This window comes from Schistocerca gregaria, chromosome 5 (assembly GCF_023897955.1).
Source record: "Schistocerca gregaria isolate iqSchGreg1 chromosome 5, iqSchGreg1.2, whole genome shotgun sequence".
NCBI lineage: Eukaryota > Metazoa > Arthropoda > Insecta > Orthoptera > Acrididae > Schistocerca > Schistocerca gregaria.
The window spans coordinates 180249833-180266942 of NC_064924.1; the positions used below are offsets into that span (position 1 = coordinate 180249833).

Sequence of the window (17110 nt, forward strand, 5' to 3'; positions counted from 1 at the left end):
TATAATTTCATGTATTGACTCGTTCCATGACCATAGAGACTTCTCCTTAATTTTGTTCCACGGAACAATAAATAAATAAATAAATAAATAAATTGTCACAAAAACTCACAGCTAAGGTTTTTTGGAGTACTCACCCACACAATATTTATAGACTATCTGGCAGAGGCTCATATTATTGTGCATTAATGGATTGATTTTACAAGAAATTGTTACAGAAATGATACCATATGGTGGAGAAAATGTTCTTGGCTCTGAGCGTTTTCTTGCTCATCACAAAATGAAAAATTGGCTCAGTCCGATGAAGACATAATGGCAGAAACAAACTCACAATTTGGAGACTGTGACAATTGTATTTTTAGGAGAATAAAAAAAAAAGTGAGGAAACATTGGGCGTGGTGACTTGAGCTGAAAGGAGGCATCTTGAGATACAAAGTTGCTTTTTTTTGGAAAATATTAATATTTTGTATAGTCACAAACTTATCAATTTGTTCTCACAGGAAAGAGACGGTTTGCATTGGAATTGTTGCATATATTATAAAAAAATCTTGAACAAATCAGTATGTAAAGAAGAGGGAATACTTATTAACAATCTTGAAGAAGACAGACAGGTGGAGTTTAAAACATGTTTGAAGCGTGTGTATAATATTGATAAACCAATAATAAATGTGAGTTACGATTACATAATGTTGGTCACATGAATGATGCCACATGAATCTTCAGCAGCCTGAAATGCAACAGTTAGTAACAACAAAAGTATTGATCTGTCACTTGACCAAACTACACTTGCAGGTTTTTTTTTAATGTTGAACCTGTAAATAACAGTCAGCAACACCACTCGACAACAATTTTAGATTACAGCTTGTTCAAAGAGATGGGCAACATTATCGCACAAGTGGCCATGTTAGCACAAACATTTTACCACATATTGAGAACATATTTTTACATTTAAGTGGAAGACAGTGTTTTCATCATATACTCAATTTAACTATGTTACAAGTAAGTGCTTTCCATAAGAAGTACATTCTTCCTTTACCAAATATGTGGTGTATTATGCATTTTATTAGGCAGTGAGAATAATTATTTACATTTTATGGTGTTGAAATGTAATCCAATTGTTGCCAGAAATCATCTCTACACCCACCATAAAGCAATCTGATTAACAAAATACAAAATTATATTTCAATTTAAACATACATTTTTCTCACTTTTAGTTAAAATTTTTGTTGTGTACATTTTCCAATATCACAATTAATTTCAATTTGACTGTAAATATATTATTCTGTCAAAAACAATCTCGCATAAGCAAAATTATCCTTTGTAAATCGAACAGAAACACACAATATGACCATCCATCTTCACGCAGTCTTCAGACTATTTGGGAATGATGAATTAACAACAGTTTTTTGATAGGTTGTAAAATAATATGTTTATATATTTTAAAAGCACAGAAGTATATTATGGATTCTCACTTAATTTTTTTGTTTCTTTGTCCAAGGATATATCATTTTTCTTGTAGCCTGTCATCCAGGTAGGATTGGAATTATTATCTTGCACATTTTCTGGAAATTGCTGAGAACAGTTAGACATTTCTTGTTTTTGGGAAACCAGGTCTGAATACATGCACTCTACATTTTGTGGCAATGTACTGTCATTGTGAAGTGAAGCTATTGTTTTGTTATCAAGACACTCTGATTCCTCAAATAGTTGAATATGTATTTTGTTTTCTTGGTCAAGTCTTTTCATGGGGGGAGAAGGGCTGGTTTCTTGGCAAGTTCTCTTGCATTCACAACTTACTGTGTCACTGTCACATGTATTTTTCTCTGATTCTGCATTAACTGGCAGAACAGAATCAGTTGCTACTTCAGAAACTTTTTCTTTATTATGTAAGGCAAGGGCACACACATCTGCTTTACATGTGACAATTGTAGTTTGTTTATTGTATTCTAAAATGTTTCTAGTTTCCCTTTCCAAATGTGCTCCTTTAGTAAAAGGTGTACAAGGTAAGATTTGATCCCTACAGCAAGTTGTCCTTTCATCTCCATAATCTGCATTATCAATCTGCTGCTCCTCTTTCTCCATTGCAATACATTCATCTTCTTTAGTCCTTTGGGCCACTATTCTATCAGCATCATATTCATCTGCAACATTATCTTGTTGAGGACCACAAGCAGATATTTGATTTTGAGCATCATTGATGACTTCAAGTTCCAGACAGCATAGATTTGTTGGTATATCACTATCATGCAGTAACATATTTTCCTCAGAGGCACAAAAGACAAGTGATTCACTGGCTCCGTAAACTTCTTCAGTAACATTACAATCAACTCTGGAGTTATGACTTTCTTTTTCCAAAGCTCCATTGCTAGAACAATCTGGTTTCATTTTTTCAGGGGTGGAACTGCTAATATTGCATATTGTGCTGTTTCCTTCTTTATATACTGTAAACTGAATATCACATGAAATATCAGGAACAACTTTTTTGCTATGGCATTTTACCTCATGTTCTGTTGTGCAGTCATAAACTATTGCATTTCCACTATCACAGTAAGCCGAGCTATTACATTCACCTTCCCTACTATCCTTCACAATCTTCTCCTTTTCTCCTGCTGTATTTTCAGTGCAAACTTGGCAGTAACTATATTCTACCTCAGTCTGTGTACATTCTGTATTATTTGCAGAATAAGTGTCATGTGTTTTGATTCCCTCACATACACTGGTCTTACATCCATCCATCTCATGTGTCTTTTCACATTGTTCTAAAGTTCCTAGATTTTCTTGTTCTCTAACCACTACAGTTCCTTTGTTATAGCTTTCAAAGGTACTTTTATCTTCAGTATTAATATCATTTAAACTAAATGCACAGTTGTTGGGGGCAACATTTTGCTTGGACTCTGCATCATTAGCCTCTTTTAAAACCGTTGGCTTTCCAAGCTCTGAAACAGAATGAACAGTATTGGAATTGCGTATGAGGCTTCTGACACATATTACACTGATTTCGGTACATTTCACTATTTAAATTTTCTTTATATAGTGTCTTATTATATACTATACCTTGTACATTTTGTTCAGTTTTCTCATCATTAATGTTTCTATTTTTTACATCTTCAGAATGGCTGTCTGTAGTGTCTAATGGTGCATCTTCTGGTGTCCCAAAAGTGTAGTTAGTGTAGGACACCTGGGAATATTCTGAAAATAGTAATGCAATACACTGCAGTGTGTCATCAGCTACTTGTGCAGCTCTCTCTGCAACCTTTTTGTTTCGCATTTCTACAAGTGCCAAAGCACTTCTGAGGCATCTGTCTTGCTCATCTTGTATAAATTTTTGCCTTAATTTCCTTTCTGCTTCCTCTCCACCTGCAAACCATGCTTCGGTGCATGCTCTGTCTTTATCAAATATAGGACGTTCATCTAGATGTAATAATTGTTTGCAGTTCATTATTAGTAGCTTTCTGTATGGGGAAAGGTGTTTGAGTACAGGATTTCCTGTCAGAGTCAGAACTCTGAGGTTTTCCATTGCACCAAGCACATTAACAATGTCAGGGCTGTCCAAACGATTGAAGGACAAGTCCAAAACACTCAGCTGTTTGCATTTTGCCAGAATTTCTATGTCTTCAACAGTTTCAAGTCTGTTGTGTGTTATGTACAATGAATTCAATACTGGCAAAGTATCTAAATTTTCCAATTTTCTAATTGAATTATAGCTCAAATTCACCGTGTCTAACTCTTGCAGCACTTCTAAATTTTCGATTTTCTCAATTAAATTATAATGTAAAAAGAGACATTTTAAATTTGTTTGCTTTTCGAGATTTTCAATCTTTTCAATGCCATTATTTTGTAACCACAGACACTTCAGTCCAGTGTATTCTTCTAGGTTCTCTATTTTACTGAAACCTTTATAATGTAGATACAAAACGTCGTTTAAATGTGGTGTCAAATATAAGCTGGTTTCCTTACAGATTTTTCGCAGGGACTTCTTTGTCATTCGTATTCCATCATCTTGACAGGATCGTGCCAGGAAGTCACCACTTCCATCCATTGTGAAATACTAGTTAATTACGAATAGCCACTCTTTAAAAGGAACGCTACCACAACATACTTTTCAGCAGTGTGTTGAAAACAACTGATTTCGCATCCCCTTGACAACAGCAAATACAGAAACAAGCATTAGCCTGACGGCAGTTTACGGCGTCAGTTAGCCTGCAGGTAGCGAGCGTATCGGTATAATCTTTAGCTTCAGTAATCAGTATAATTTTTAGTGCGATTCTTTCGTGTTTACCAAAGAGAGAGAAATATACACTGCTACATATACCGGTGCCGGTCTGCGAGTGTAAAAAATATTCGAACACAATGGATCTGATAACAAGATAAAATGACTTAAACAGCTAGTTTTACATGCATTTCTTTTCACGTACGCAAAATACTTTGCGTCAACTTAAAAAATCAGTACGGTATCGGTAATGACATAAATGTTTTGTTTTGACACATGAACTTAGTTGTTCAAAACTTGCGTCGCCCGTTGTGGCCGAGAGATTCTAGGCGCTTCAGTCTGGAACAGTGAGACCGCTATGGTCGCAGGTTCGAATCCTGCCTCGAGCCTGGATGTGTGTGATGTCCTTAACTAACGTTAGGTTTATGTAGTTCTTTAAGTTCTAGGGTACTGATGACCACAGATGTTAAGTCTCATAATTTGTTTCCACAATTTGACACAAGAATAATACAGGGCAACTTCCTGAGCGTATACCTAACACTAAATCAATTCCAGATGTAACGTATGTTGTTGGCTCGCTGCTTGTTCGGGTATTACATTACGCTGGAAGAATAATTAACAAGACTTCTCATATAGTACACAGTGAACTATCCTCTCCCTACCTCTTCCGTCGTGCGCAATCGCAGACGCACGGGAATAAGAGGGCATGCACAAAAATTTGGGGAAAGAACGCATGTACACAAGACGTTCTCTTGTTCACACGTTGCCTCGTTGTGCAAGCAATCTGCATTGAATTCTCTTCTTTGCGTGGGAGCTTCTGTTGCGTTTATTGCGATGAAAAGGCGACATAAAAAGAATACACAAAAGCGACTGTTGGTAAAGAAGTACGGTATCTAAATAACAGAGGTACGAAAAATACAACGTGACAACAATGTATTGTCCGCAAAATTCGAAGAGGTCACGCCGAGATTTTACTTTTTCTGCTCGGGAAACTCCAACGATAAGGTTCGCAATGAAATTTCGTTAGGTCGGTATTACACTATCATATTTCTTTGACAAAGAAAAAAGATCAAATATTCGTCATATTTCTTTGACAATGATCTATGGTGTGGTGCTATTTGGTGTATTACACTGTCGTCATATTTTTCGTCAAATTTCAATATCGCAGATAACAACTACTTATTATTATGCACTGCATTTACTTGTACCACAACTGCATTGTGTGTACATTTGGAGGAAATGCGACGGGGAAAAAAGGAAGTTTACTTGGGTGATGCCATGGGTATTACGTCTCAATAATAACAGCGTGCAGCAAAATTTGTTACGAGAGCTGCAAGTGGAGGACATTAAGTCACTACTAACGAATGGATGAGAGTGCATAGAGTAGAATACAATAAAATATTTATTAACCTTTAAACATGTTGGTGACGACATATGTCTTACAGGTACAGCATTACAGTTATTTTACAATTATTCTTGTCTTAATATGTTGCAAGGAGACTTTTACGTAAGTAATTACTTCAGAAAAGTACATTGTAACACAAACTGATCACATTTTGCAAACCAAATACAGTATGCCTTTTAATATTTGCTCAGTAAAGGGACTTATCGTATTACAAAACAGAATACTCACTTGCGAAATGCTGTATGTGCAGAAGACAGGCTCACCATGACACTACGATTTCTTGATACAGGAGAGAGCTACTCTGGCATTCCTAGAATACCACACTGGACATTAACCAAAATAATTCCAGAAAGGTGTGAAGCGATTTAATAAAGCAATGAAGGGGGAATATCTGCTGGCAAATAAATGATTAGTACACTATATGTGTACTAAGAACAATATTTACTTTTGAATAATTTGATTGATAGCTTTAGTATTCCAACAACCATAAAATTAATATAAGTACTAAACAGATGACGCATTTTTTTTTTAACTTGTGGAGTCCAGAGTTCAAAAATAGAGAAACTAAAATGGAGAGCTAACATTTTTCTTCTTACTTTAGTGTGTGACGACATCCTCTATTCTGGTTTGCTGAAAAGCTGCCTGGATGTTTCCAGATGTAGAGGTGGATAGTGGAAGCGGTTTCTGTGATTGTGAAGTCGCCTGCAGCGAATAATAATATGCATAGTGCCCTTACTCAACCCCTCCCCACTTCAGTCAAAGCAAGGTCTTTAAAGAGTACCAACTAGACTTGCCCACTGTTTCTATGTTTCGGTATAGTGTATCGATACGTGGAACTGTTTCAGTGTTTTGAAACGGCTATGTTTCACTGTTTCGAAACAGTGGTGTTCCATTCCACTCTGTGTCGGACAACGGGACCAGATTCGATCCCGAACCAGCCACAGAAACTATATCGTTGTTTCAGAATAACGCTATTTCAGACCACTTGTGCTTGGAACGGACTAATTGTATCGAAACAGTGATGTTTCATTTCGCTTTGTCTCGGACGAGATTCGGGCACGGCACAGATACGGAAATACGTTTAATATAATACTTCATCAAACTCTTTCAAGAGTGTCGAAATCTTTTTGACACACAACAGCATGAAGCTTAAGATTTCCGAAAATAAAGCTTCGTTTCTAATTGACTGCTCTATTCCGAAATGGCGTAATATATGCTCTATAAACACTAACAGACAATAAAATAAAGCACACTATTCGCATTCAAAATAATACTTCTTTGGGGTAACTCAGGTGGTTCAAGTACCATCTTCAAAGGGGCAGAAGAAAGCAGTCAGGTGCATTTTAGGACTAGCACCAAGACAAAGTTGCAAAAACTATTTTCGAGAACTAAAGATAATGACACTACCTAGTATATACATTTATAATTGTTTAATATATGCTAAAGAGAATGTAAAAAACTTTAACTTAAGATCTGAAGTGCATGTTCATAATACTCGAAATAATAGTAACATAGACCTACCATACATAAGGTTGACATTGACACAAAAGAGCCATAAACACCTTAGCTTAAAATTTTATAACAAACTCCCAAAAGCTGTGAGCGAACTATCGATGAATAACTTTAAGCAGACAATAGAAGTGTGGTTCAAATGTACACCATATTATTCACTTGACGTGTTTCTATACAGTGACACAAAAGTGATATGCTACATGAAACAAAAAAACTGCCATGCGAATTACACATATATGTTTGTGACAGTAATGTACCAGCAAAGACTTCTTACATGGATACGTAAGATGGACCATAAATATATCTTGATACTATTGTATATTTAACTGTTATGATGAATTATTATTATTATTGTTATTATTATTATTACTATGGTGAATGAATAATTGTGGTATTATCAATATTACTTTAGCATGGCATGTGCTTGCCCCACACAGGTACAATTATGTACAATAATAATTATTGTAATTTTTTTTAATAAAATGTATTCAACGCACTGACGATGCCAATTGTATGGAAAACATATTGAAAGGCAAATAAAGATTCTATTCTATTCTAATAAAAGTGTGAAAAACATTCAGTTAAATTACACAACTCCTATAATATATGCTTCTCTGTTTATCTACAGTAATCATATTTTAAAAAAAACGCAACTAAGCCTACAACATTTTGAATTAAAAAAGGTGGCAGTTTTTAGACATATACGTAAATTGGATGTACTTTCAAGCAATGTGATTTACGGATCATTCATGATGTAATGGTGAATGGGAAGGGCTGGGAAGCAAAGTGAATTTACAGTAATGATTCGAAACACCTTGAGGGACAAAATTTCTTTCTCTTATATTTTATTTATTCGAATTATGTGTCTTTATTTGTGAGTCTATAGTCAATGTGCCTATTGTCCACAATGATTTTTTGTGTGTGTGCATGGATATTAGCAGGCCGGGTATATATTACCCATAATAACGAAATGTGGGAATCCCAGTACCGTATCCGTTGTTTCTGCAGTTTATTCCAGCCTCCAGTACCGTTCGTGTTGGTTATTCTGTCTTCAGCTATGGCATTACGAAGCCCAGTGTGGGATTATTTTATGAAGATAAATCTTGAGAAAATTAAATGTAACTAGTGCTCGGCAGTGTTGTCGTTTAAAAGTAGTTCAACTTCTTGCTTAAACATACACTTGCGACATAAGCATCCAACAGTTAATTTAAGTGAAACTCGTTCGAAATCAGTTTTTATGAATCTGGGCAGTGATGAAGCCAGTTCAGTTTCCACAGCAACTGTTCAGGAATCTGCCATTTCAGTGACTGTGCGTCAAGATGAACAATCTGTGCAAGAAATATCCAGCACTTCCAGCAGTTCAGTTCTGGGTAGATGTGGTACACAAACAAAGATTACTGGATTTGCATCAAGACCAGTGCCATCATCCAAACGAGCCAAAATAGACGAACAGATTTTAAGACTTGTTGTTAAAGAAAACCTTCCATTTAATGTAGTTGACAGTGTAGAGTTTAGAAAAATGACTTATTTATTAAATGAAAACTATGTACCTTCCAGTAGAAAAACACTCTCCCACAGTTTACTCTCTCAAGTGTTCGACAGCACACTAGTGCGAGTAATATCTGCAGTGCAAGCTGCATCGTACATGTGCATTACAACTGATGGATCGACATCTGTGAAAAATGAGAATTATATTGCAGCGACTGTTCACTTTATTGATGAAAACTGCAAAATTCCATGACAAGCTTACGGCAGAAAACATTTCCAGTGAACTTCGAAATGTGACTTCAACTTGGGGTATTTCCAATAAAATTATAGCTTGCACTAAAGATAATGCACCTAATATGGTGAAGTCAGTGATGATGTGCAAATGGTGGCATGTACCTTGTTCTGCACATACAGTGAATTTAATTGTGCAAGCAAGCCTTGAACCAATTACAGACACAAGGGCAAAAGCGAAGTCATTAGTGGAATTTTTCAAAAGAAGTCCTCAAGCACTTGAGAAGTTACACAATATCCAGAAGCAAGCTTCCCTATTTTAACATCAAAACAAGATTGCCTTGCGAGATGGAATTCCACATATGAAATGTTTGACAGGCTTTTGAAAATCAAAGAGCCTTTGCAAAGAACTCTCGCCATCCTCAGTGTGGATTCACAAACAAAACTGTCCAATGAAGACTGGTCAGTTATTGAAAAATCTTGTGAACAAGTCACAACAGAAATTGACAGTGAAAGAAATGTAACCTTGTCAAAAGTTATCTTATTAAGCAAAGGTTTACAAAGTCATTGTCTGAGACTGAAAAACTCAGATCACAGCAATGTAGCAACTAATACAGTAACTGCTAAACTTGAGGACGGAATCTGTACCCGCCTCGTTCAAAAGTTTGCAGATAAAGCAATTGCTTGTGAAGCAACATTATTAGACCCTCGCCTCAGGGAGCATGGTTTTCCAAAAACTGGGCATCGATTGAAAGAAAAGATTGCCATAATTAACAAGTGCTGTGGAATACCACAGAAACCCACTCGGTGTTCTACAGAAAATCCACCACCAGCAAAACCAGTTGTGGTGAGCACATTCACCTCTAGCAATGGCAACATTTGGCAAGATTTTGACCAATCTGTAGGTGGCTTGATCCAAAGTGTAGACAATCCACGTGCTTCAAGAATAGTCGGGCTTGATAAATATATGAGGAAGCCACTGATACACATATCACAAGATCCATTGCTCTGGTGGAAAGAAAATCATGTGTTGTTGCCTACACTGTTTGAAATAATGAAACGACGTCTTTGTGTTATGGCCACCTCTGTTCCATGTGAGGGCATATTTTCAAGGCGAGGGCAAACAATAACAGACAGACGATCCCGTCTTTCAAGAAAAAAATATCAAAATTGATATTTCTAAACTACAACTTAAAATAGATCCAGCAGATCTATTCAGAAATGAAACAGTAAAATTTCAATTGATTTTGTTCTTCTCTGGGCAGAGTGCACTGAATTTATATTTGATTGTATTTTGTTTAGTCCACTAAAGTGTGCATGTAGCTACTTTACAAGAACATTTTTCTCAAATTTGTTGCACACAGAAAACACGTTTTTACTCACCATTCAGTGGGTTTAATTTTTTTTAGTATGTTATTTATTCATTTATGCGTTTGAGAATAATTATCTGTTTTGTGTATGTATATGTTTGTGTGTTTATTTTTGTAAATGTGCTGTGTTTGGTTATTACACTATAGGCATCTTGATACTTATGATAAATAATTCTCAGGCAAATCAACAATGGTAATTCGATACTTCTGTTTTTGGCGCTCAGATACTGTGATAAAAACTGCATTTCAACAGCAAATGAACTTCATCTCTGATTTCCTGGTGAAGTGCATAATAAAATGGTAATACATCTGCTTGCTGAGAGTACTTGTGGCAACTCCATGTACCTGTACCTCAAACAAACATCTTTAGCAAGAACTATAAGTGGTGTAGAGGCAGATCTGCCATGATACAGGTATCACAAAGGCATTACACTGTATGAATTGTTTTAAATTTTAGTCTGGATTTTATACTTCAAAGAAACATACCTATCTCTGCATTTCAGTTTCCTTGAAATTCCAATTCTATCAAGTGTACTTACTATGAGATGTATCCAGCTAACTTGTGAATGTTTGATGAGAAACTGCCATACTTGACCATTGTGATACATCCTCCAGTCTGTTACGGTGATTTTTTGATCTGTGTCCATCAGACACTTTGCTCTGTGTGACAAACAATGGAAAATTTAACTGTGAGTAATAAAAGTCTGAGTGGCACACTCGTTAATGTTAATTCAGTGCCTCGCCTCCCAGAATGTTATATCAATAAATTATATCTCATGACATGCCTTTTCAAGAGCACATACAGATTATCACTCATTAAACCTATCAAAATTATGCACTAGAATACAGCGAAACGAGCTTGGAGAAATCTGTTGTGGCAAACATATTTAGTCTGAGGAAATATGGAACTACAAAGACGCCTAAGTGAAAGTTTCATACTTTCTGTTATATGATTGACGGTCTCGCACCTCATTTGTGTTTTTGTGACAATATTTATACAGTAGACACTCAATGTGAAGGCCTATACTATTACAAAACACAAACTGTTTCACTGTTTCGAAAGAGCGTTTCGAAACATTACATTGCACTGTTTCATTTGTTTCAAAACAGTTAGGCGTTTCAGTTTGCCCATCTCTAGTACCAACCAACACGGGTCTCACATTTGAAGCCATGTTTACAAACACACTACAGAGACGTCATATAGCTGCAGCGGTTACATTTCACATTGTAGTGAACAGAGACGAACGATGTTGAAGATTAAATCTGCGGGGAGGCTGTGGATTTGATCATATTTCTTTGACGAAAGGCGAGATTTGACAAACGTCCCTATTATAGTCTCGAATTTCTTCGACAGAGATATTTGATATGCCAAGTTTGACAAAGAAATATGATAGAGTAATAGCGGCCAAATACACATGGGTCTCAGCTACCTGTCGTCTGCTAAGAAGCGCAGTGATTCCCACCGAATGCTGGTAGCAATGCGCCTTACGCACGGCCTCCATTCGCAAGAAATCACGCACAAATGCCATGCGCAAAGTTGAACACAAAAAAGGCATCGTGTGGACGTAACTTAACTTTGTTAGCCAGAAAACATGTAAGCATTACTGCTTGCGAGGAAGCAAGCATTGGCGTCTCTGCGTCGCTGGCCTTGGAATTCCCCGCTCTCTGTGATGGTGCGTACACGCTTGAAAGTTAAGAGCCGAGACGTCCTTGCGTCACTCGAAAGTATGTCGCAGCTGTGAACGTAGCACGTGAGCTGTTAGATGCAGGGCTGCAATTGGGCTAGAACGGCGTTCCGATAACTTCCAGGAAATTTTTTAACTCACTGGAACAATTCGGCACCGGCAATTTAAAGTAGTGCCGCTATATTTTATCCTAAGTATAATTTGCCATTATGACGGCACCAGTAATCCGACGGGCAAGGCTGTGGGATAATGTACTCTCTCTCTCTCTCTCTCTCTCTGTGTGTGTGTGTGTGTGTGTGTATTATACCTACGGTAAGTTGTGCTCAGTATGTATCCGTAACCTTCGTGTTGACTGTCTTTTGTTTACGAGTGCGAGCAACCTCAGAGAATTACAGTACAACCAAAATTTGTTTGGCTTCGTTACGAAGATTTGATCAATACATATTACATATATACAATGAATAATTCTATGTTGAATACAGTATTATTAATATTAGTATCATTATTATACGAACACGATAAAGTGGCAGCCGTTAACCTCCTTTGCAGTCTGCGGCGAGTGTAAACAAACGAGCACAACGGCCTTTAGAGTTTCCCCGTCTCCCTCATGTGCCAGGGCAGCCAACCGTAGTTACAGTAATGCTGGGACAAATGAAGATATCTATTGCTACAAAGTGCGTATAGCCCGGTCCACACGCAAATATCTGTCTGCGCAGACATTGGCGCAGATGTCTGTACATGCAAAAGGTCGCTGCTAATGTGGTGTGCTCACACGACACAAACCCCAATCTACTACTCGCCCGCCATCTGTCGGTGTAGAAAAGAAATCAGTGGCAAGCAACTGCGCTACCCGTAAACGCCAAAAATTTATTTCAGTTATTTTGAAATATTGAAATGGAGGAAGTTCTGTTGTGGTCTGTGTTCGCAACTTGTGTTGCAAAAAACATTCAGACCAACCGCAGGAAACAAAGAAAGCGGTCAAAATGGTGTAGACAGTGGCTGCTAAAGTGAAAGCAGTTTTCTCACGTAAAGTTACTGCGAGATTTGCAGGGCGAATGTTAAGAAAGCCAAACAGATCAAAATATCATAACGTTGGCTGGTATACTTGATCTACTCCTACACAATATCTTTTAGATTTCTGAACTTTGGATAACTCTTTTCGGTAAACAGATCGCAACAATTTTTTTTTTTTATTTTATTGCTGTTTCTCTGTTTGCCGAGGCGTCAACTGCCCGCAATTTTTCAATTAGAGCATTGTATGGTGCTGTCTTTTTGTCTCGGTCATTATATTCTTTACTTTTAATCTTCCACAAACATGGGTGGTTTCTATATATTTAAATGAATTCACTGACAAGCTCACGAGAAAACTGACGAGTTATCAGCCATTTTGATACCCTGTGCGCACAAATACAAACACTAGATTGAGCAAACAGCTGTTTCGCGCCAGATTTGCGGCGATCTCCTGTCCACACGCTCCAACTTGTCTGCGCAGATGTGGTTTGAACCCACAGATTTGAGTGGTTTCGCTCAAACCTCCAACTGCAACTTCCAGGTTTGCCCACACATCAGGTTGGTGCAAATCTTCTGTCCACACGCAACGATCTGTCTGCGCAGATGTGATGTGCGGAGACGTGGATGGGCCTTAACAGTCATCATAAATGATAGGATAATTAAATATCAACACGATGTTTGATATAAGACCAATGTAATTTAATATAAAGAACATTTACATATTACATGAAAATGCTTGGCGCTTCTTAACTTTCACAGTCACTGTCTGCCATATCGGTACGTGAAGATAATTATCAGCTATGTCCGTATGGGATGAGCTCTCATGCTCCGCTGTGTCTGTATTAGATGAGTCATCACTAGAATCATTAGCACGTGTTATAATGTCATTTATTGCCATTTTGCATTACACTGTCCCCCCCCCCTCCCCACCCAATAATTATAAGCCACCTCTAGCACTTTTCTACTACTGTTCCCAGTAGTTTGGAGTGGCAGAATTGAAAGCATCGTCTATTAGTTTCTTGAGAATGGCTGCAGACATGCCACCAGAGACGCTCTGCTCCCTTACGTAACATTTAATTTTCGCGCATGGAAGTTCAGTTGCGTTCAGACTGCAACTGTATGGAAGCACGCGAAACACAATATGGCCTTCACTCTTAGCCAGTTCGTCTACTGCAATCTTCATTTCATTTGGCTGATTTGCCTGCACCCGAGCATACAGCTCAGTCCTTGTCATGCTGTCGTTAAATTTAACTTTCCGTTCTGTCGTCGCCTCTCTTGGGTAGTACATTGATGCTGTTTCGTCCACCGGCCTATAGTGATACGACACACTGTCCATAAAAATGATAGAATTGGGCAGAAGATTTGGGAGTACCATCTCTTCTCGAAATTCTCAGAAATCATTTGGCCATAATAATCTCCTTGCCTCGATTTCGCCCAAAACTTAAGCTCCTCTTGCTTCACAAATCCGTTTTTCAAGGCAACATTTGCCGCAATCGTACTTCTGGAGGCTCACAACACCCAATACATCTCGTGTTCTCTGCTAGCGTTTGGCGGATATTAGATTGCTGTCAGTCCGCGGCTCATCAAGACAAAAAAAAGTTTTGTTGACCTTACCAAATACTCCCCACGTGTGCAAAGAATCAAGACAGCCAAAGGAGAATGTCCTCACATTCTAACAAGTGATTTAGTTTGTTCATTACGAATTTCCATATGAATCCTATCAGTATCAGTAAAGTTTTTAATAACGTACTGCCCTATCTCCAAGTTATGTTCTCACAAAGCCCTGGAAGAAGTTTTGCCATGCTAGGAACTATTTTCTGTTGTGTGTAGAACTCCACAATTGTATTTCTTGTAATTTATAACTAATTTATTCGAGACGCTGACTTCTTCTTGAAAATGACTATGCCCTTTCTAAGTGAAACAAAATAAAAGTATAATAATTCGAACCTACCAGCTGCCTAGTTGAAAGCATTGTCAAATATAAACAACATTATTCTCCTGCAGTACAAATTAGAACGAAAACTGACTTTTTCTTCTCTGGAATGCCAGGCAACTCGCCTGGATGAGAGCTTGCTAACTTTGTGATCCTTTCTAGAGGTTGTGCACTTTTGCCAGTGTATGTGGCATCCCTCTTATGGGCGAGATATAGGATGTAGGAGCTTTTCGTGATCCTTTTCCATCTTCCAGCACATTGTCTTTTATGCTCACTACTTCATAATATGAATCTCCCTTTCCTTTTAGGCGTCACAGGAGCCGTGCTCGAACACCATGATGGATCTGGAGCAGTGTCTTCACTCAGTTCAAAATTTGAGGTTAGCAATGCACAACAAAAATCAAAACAAAGTGGAGAATACATGAGGCTTTCGATAATGGTTGGCAGTGCTGCAATAGTGGTGAGACAGGCCTGATGTCTGCCAGTAACTTCAGCAACCATAGATCAAAACACCCTCATCTAAAATTGGCATAATATACTGTCCGAACAATATCGCCTTTCCTTCATGACTGCCAGCAACCACAGTGATCTAGTAAAATTGCAATGTCTCGTGTTAAGTGTGTTAATGAGAAATAAATAATGTAAGGGAGTCTGAACGTGAGCATCAGTATAATGTGCCTTCAAAAAATCTTGTTTCTCTGTGTCATAATTTATGCCTCACCTGCTGGTCAACTGTGTGCATGGGGCATGCATGTCTAAAATTTGTTAGCCTATCAAGCCAGTACGTAATTTTTTCATTCACATTTCTTTTCCCATGACATCAAGATCTTTTCCTCTTTCTCTGTCCTGCACCCTTGTTAGACTATAGGTCAATGCTCAACCTATCTTGGATTACCAGCACAGTAAATGAAGCAGAATATGGGTGCAAAGTGACACTGCTACAGGCACAGATGACAGTACCTGTACTTTGTATTAAATCTTGTGATTTTATTGTTTTGATTATAAGAAATTATGTTTTAAAAACATGTGTTTCACAACAGTATTTTGTAAAAAAAATGTTGTAACAATATTCAAAACTTCTGATTTCTGTGGCAGGGGGTGAGGGAAGCAGATTTATTTGGTTGAAGAAATTTGAGAAATTAAGCACTTTTTCAGTAAAATCCACCTGCATCTGATTCTTCCACTACTATTCCCTTGTACAATGGTTTACACCAGAGGGAATGGAAGAGAACATGAGAGAACAAATATAGTATACCAATCCTATGCATGATGTGTTTTTTTTATTTTTTTGTGCAAATAATCAGTGCACATGTTTCACCTGTTAAGTTTTAGCAAAGATGCAAGCCTTTGGTGTTCATATAGGATTATTTGACATCATGAGTACACTAATTCTTGTGAAGGAAGCAAAGTGGCGTAGGTAAAGAAAAATTTAAGTGTCTAAATTTTTGTGGGCATAGTGTGCTAAACACTGAAATGCAGATTCAGCAATCCTTAGCATTATTCCCAAACTTTCCACATACCAATGCAGCACATTACTGAAAGATTTTCTGTGTTGTCTCGTTACAAGTGAGGGATTAATTTAAAAGCAGAACACTAATGGCTGACAAGCAACATATGGTAACCTGAAATAACTTACACTATTGTTCTGAACAACTGGAGACTAATTGTTTACCATATCAACAGCTACTAGCCTTATATTTCAGATACTGGTAGTGGCAGACACGAACGCACTTCAAAGATTTTATTAAAGTGTGCTTAAGAAAGATAAATCTACATTTACTTACAAAGAAAAACTGCAGAGGTTTTGCTTATTCACTTCATTCCCTCCTGATGAAATTTATTTATTTGTGCATTCATTCATTCTTTATCAATGGACCCAACTCATAATTTTCAGATGAGAGTACAGTATCTATCATACAGTTTTATAGGCAGACAGACCATGGCAGACGAACATATGTATTCCGATTGCATTTACCATGTCACATTACTGCTACATCAAAGATTAAATTCAGTACATATACAACAAAAGTACAATAAAGAAAACAAAACTACACATTACAGGTACATATGAGGTAATTAGATGCTTTCTGTTACAATATAACATGTAATATAGGTATAGATGTAATATTTAATTCGATTACTTAATACCTACTCATACTGTATATACATTTCTCTGTGAGGTACACTTGGTAACACAGGGGATAAGAAAATCTTCAGGAAAATTTAATTAATTAAGCTAGGCAAAATCCAGCTCTGAAACACTATGTA

The 17110-nt window shown here is 37.3% G+C and overlaps 2 protein-coding genes across 2 annotated transcripts; one reads left to right on the forward strand and one right to left on the reverse strand.

Moving 5' to 3' along the window:
* Positions 1–28: 28 nt before the first annotated feature.
* LOC126272909 (dynein axonemal assembly factor 1 homolog) lies at positions 29–4329 on the reverse strand. The gene is made up of 2 exons (XM_049976174.1): positions 3052–4329; positions 29–2933 (listed from the first exon to the last, which is right to left on the reverse strand). The coding sequence occupies exons 1-2, from the start codon at positions 4034–4036 to the stop codon at positions 1456–1458; spliced, it is 2463 nt and encodes an 820-aa protein (XP_049832131.1). The 5' UTR covers positions 4037–4329; the 3' UTR covers positions 29–1455.
* Positions 4330–9210: 4881 nt separating this feature from the next.
* LOC126273276 (E3 SUMO-protein ligase ZBED1-like) lies at positions 9211–10017 on the forward strand. The gene has a single exon (XM_049976820.1). It carries the CDS (start codon positions 9211–9213, stop codon positions 10015–10017), a length of 807 nt encoding a protein of 268 aa, XP_049832777.1.
* Positions 10018–17110: the final 7093 nt, after the last annotated feature.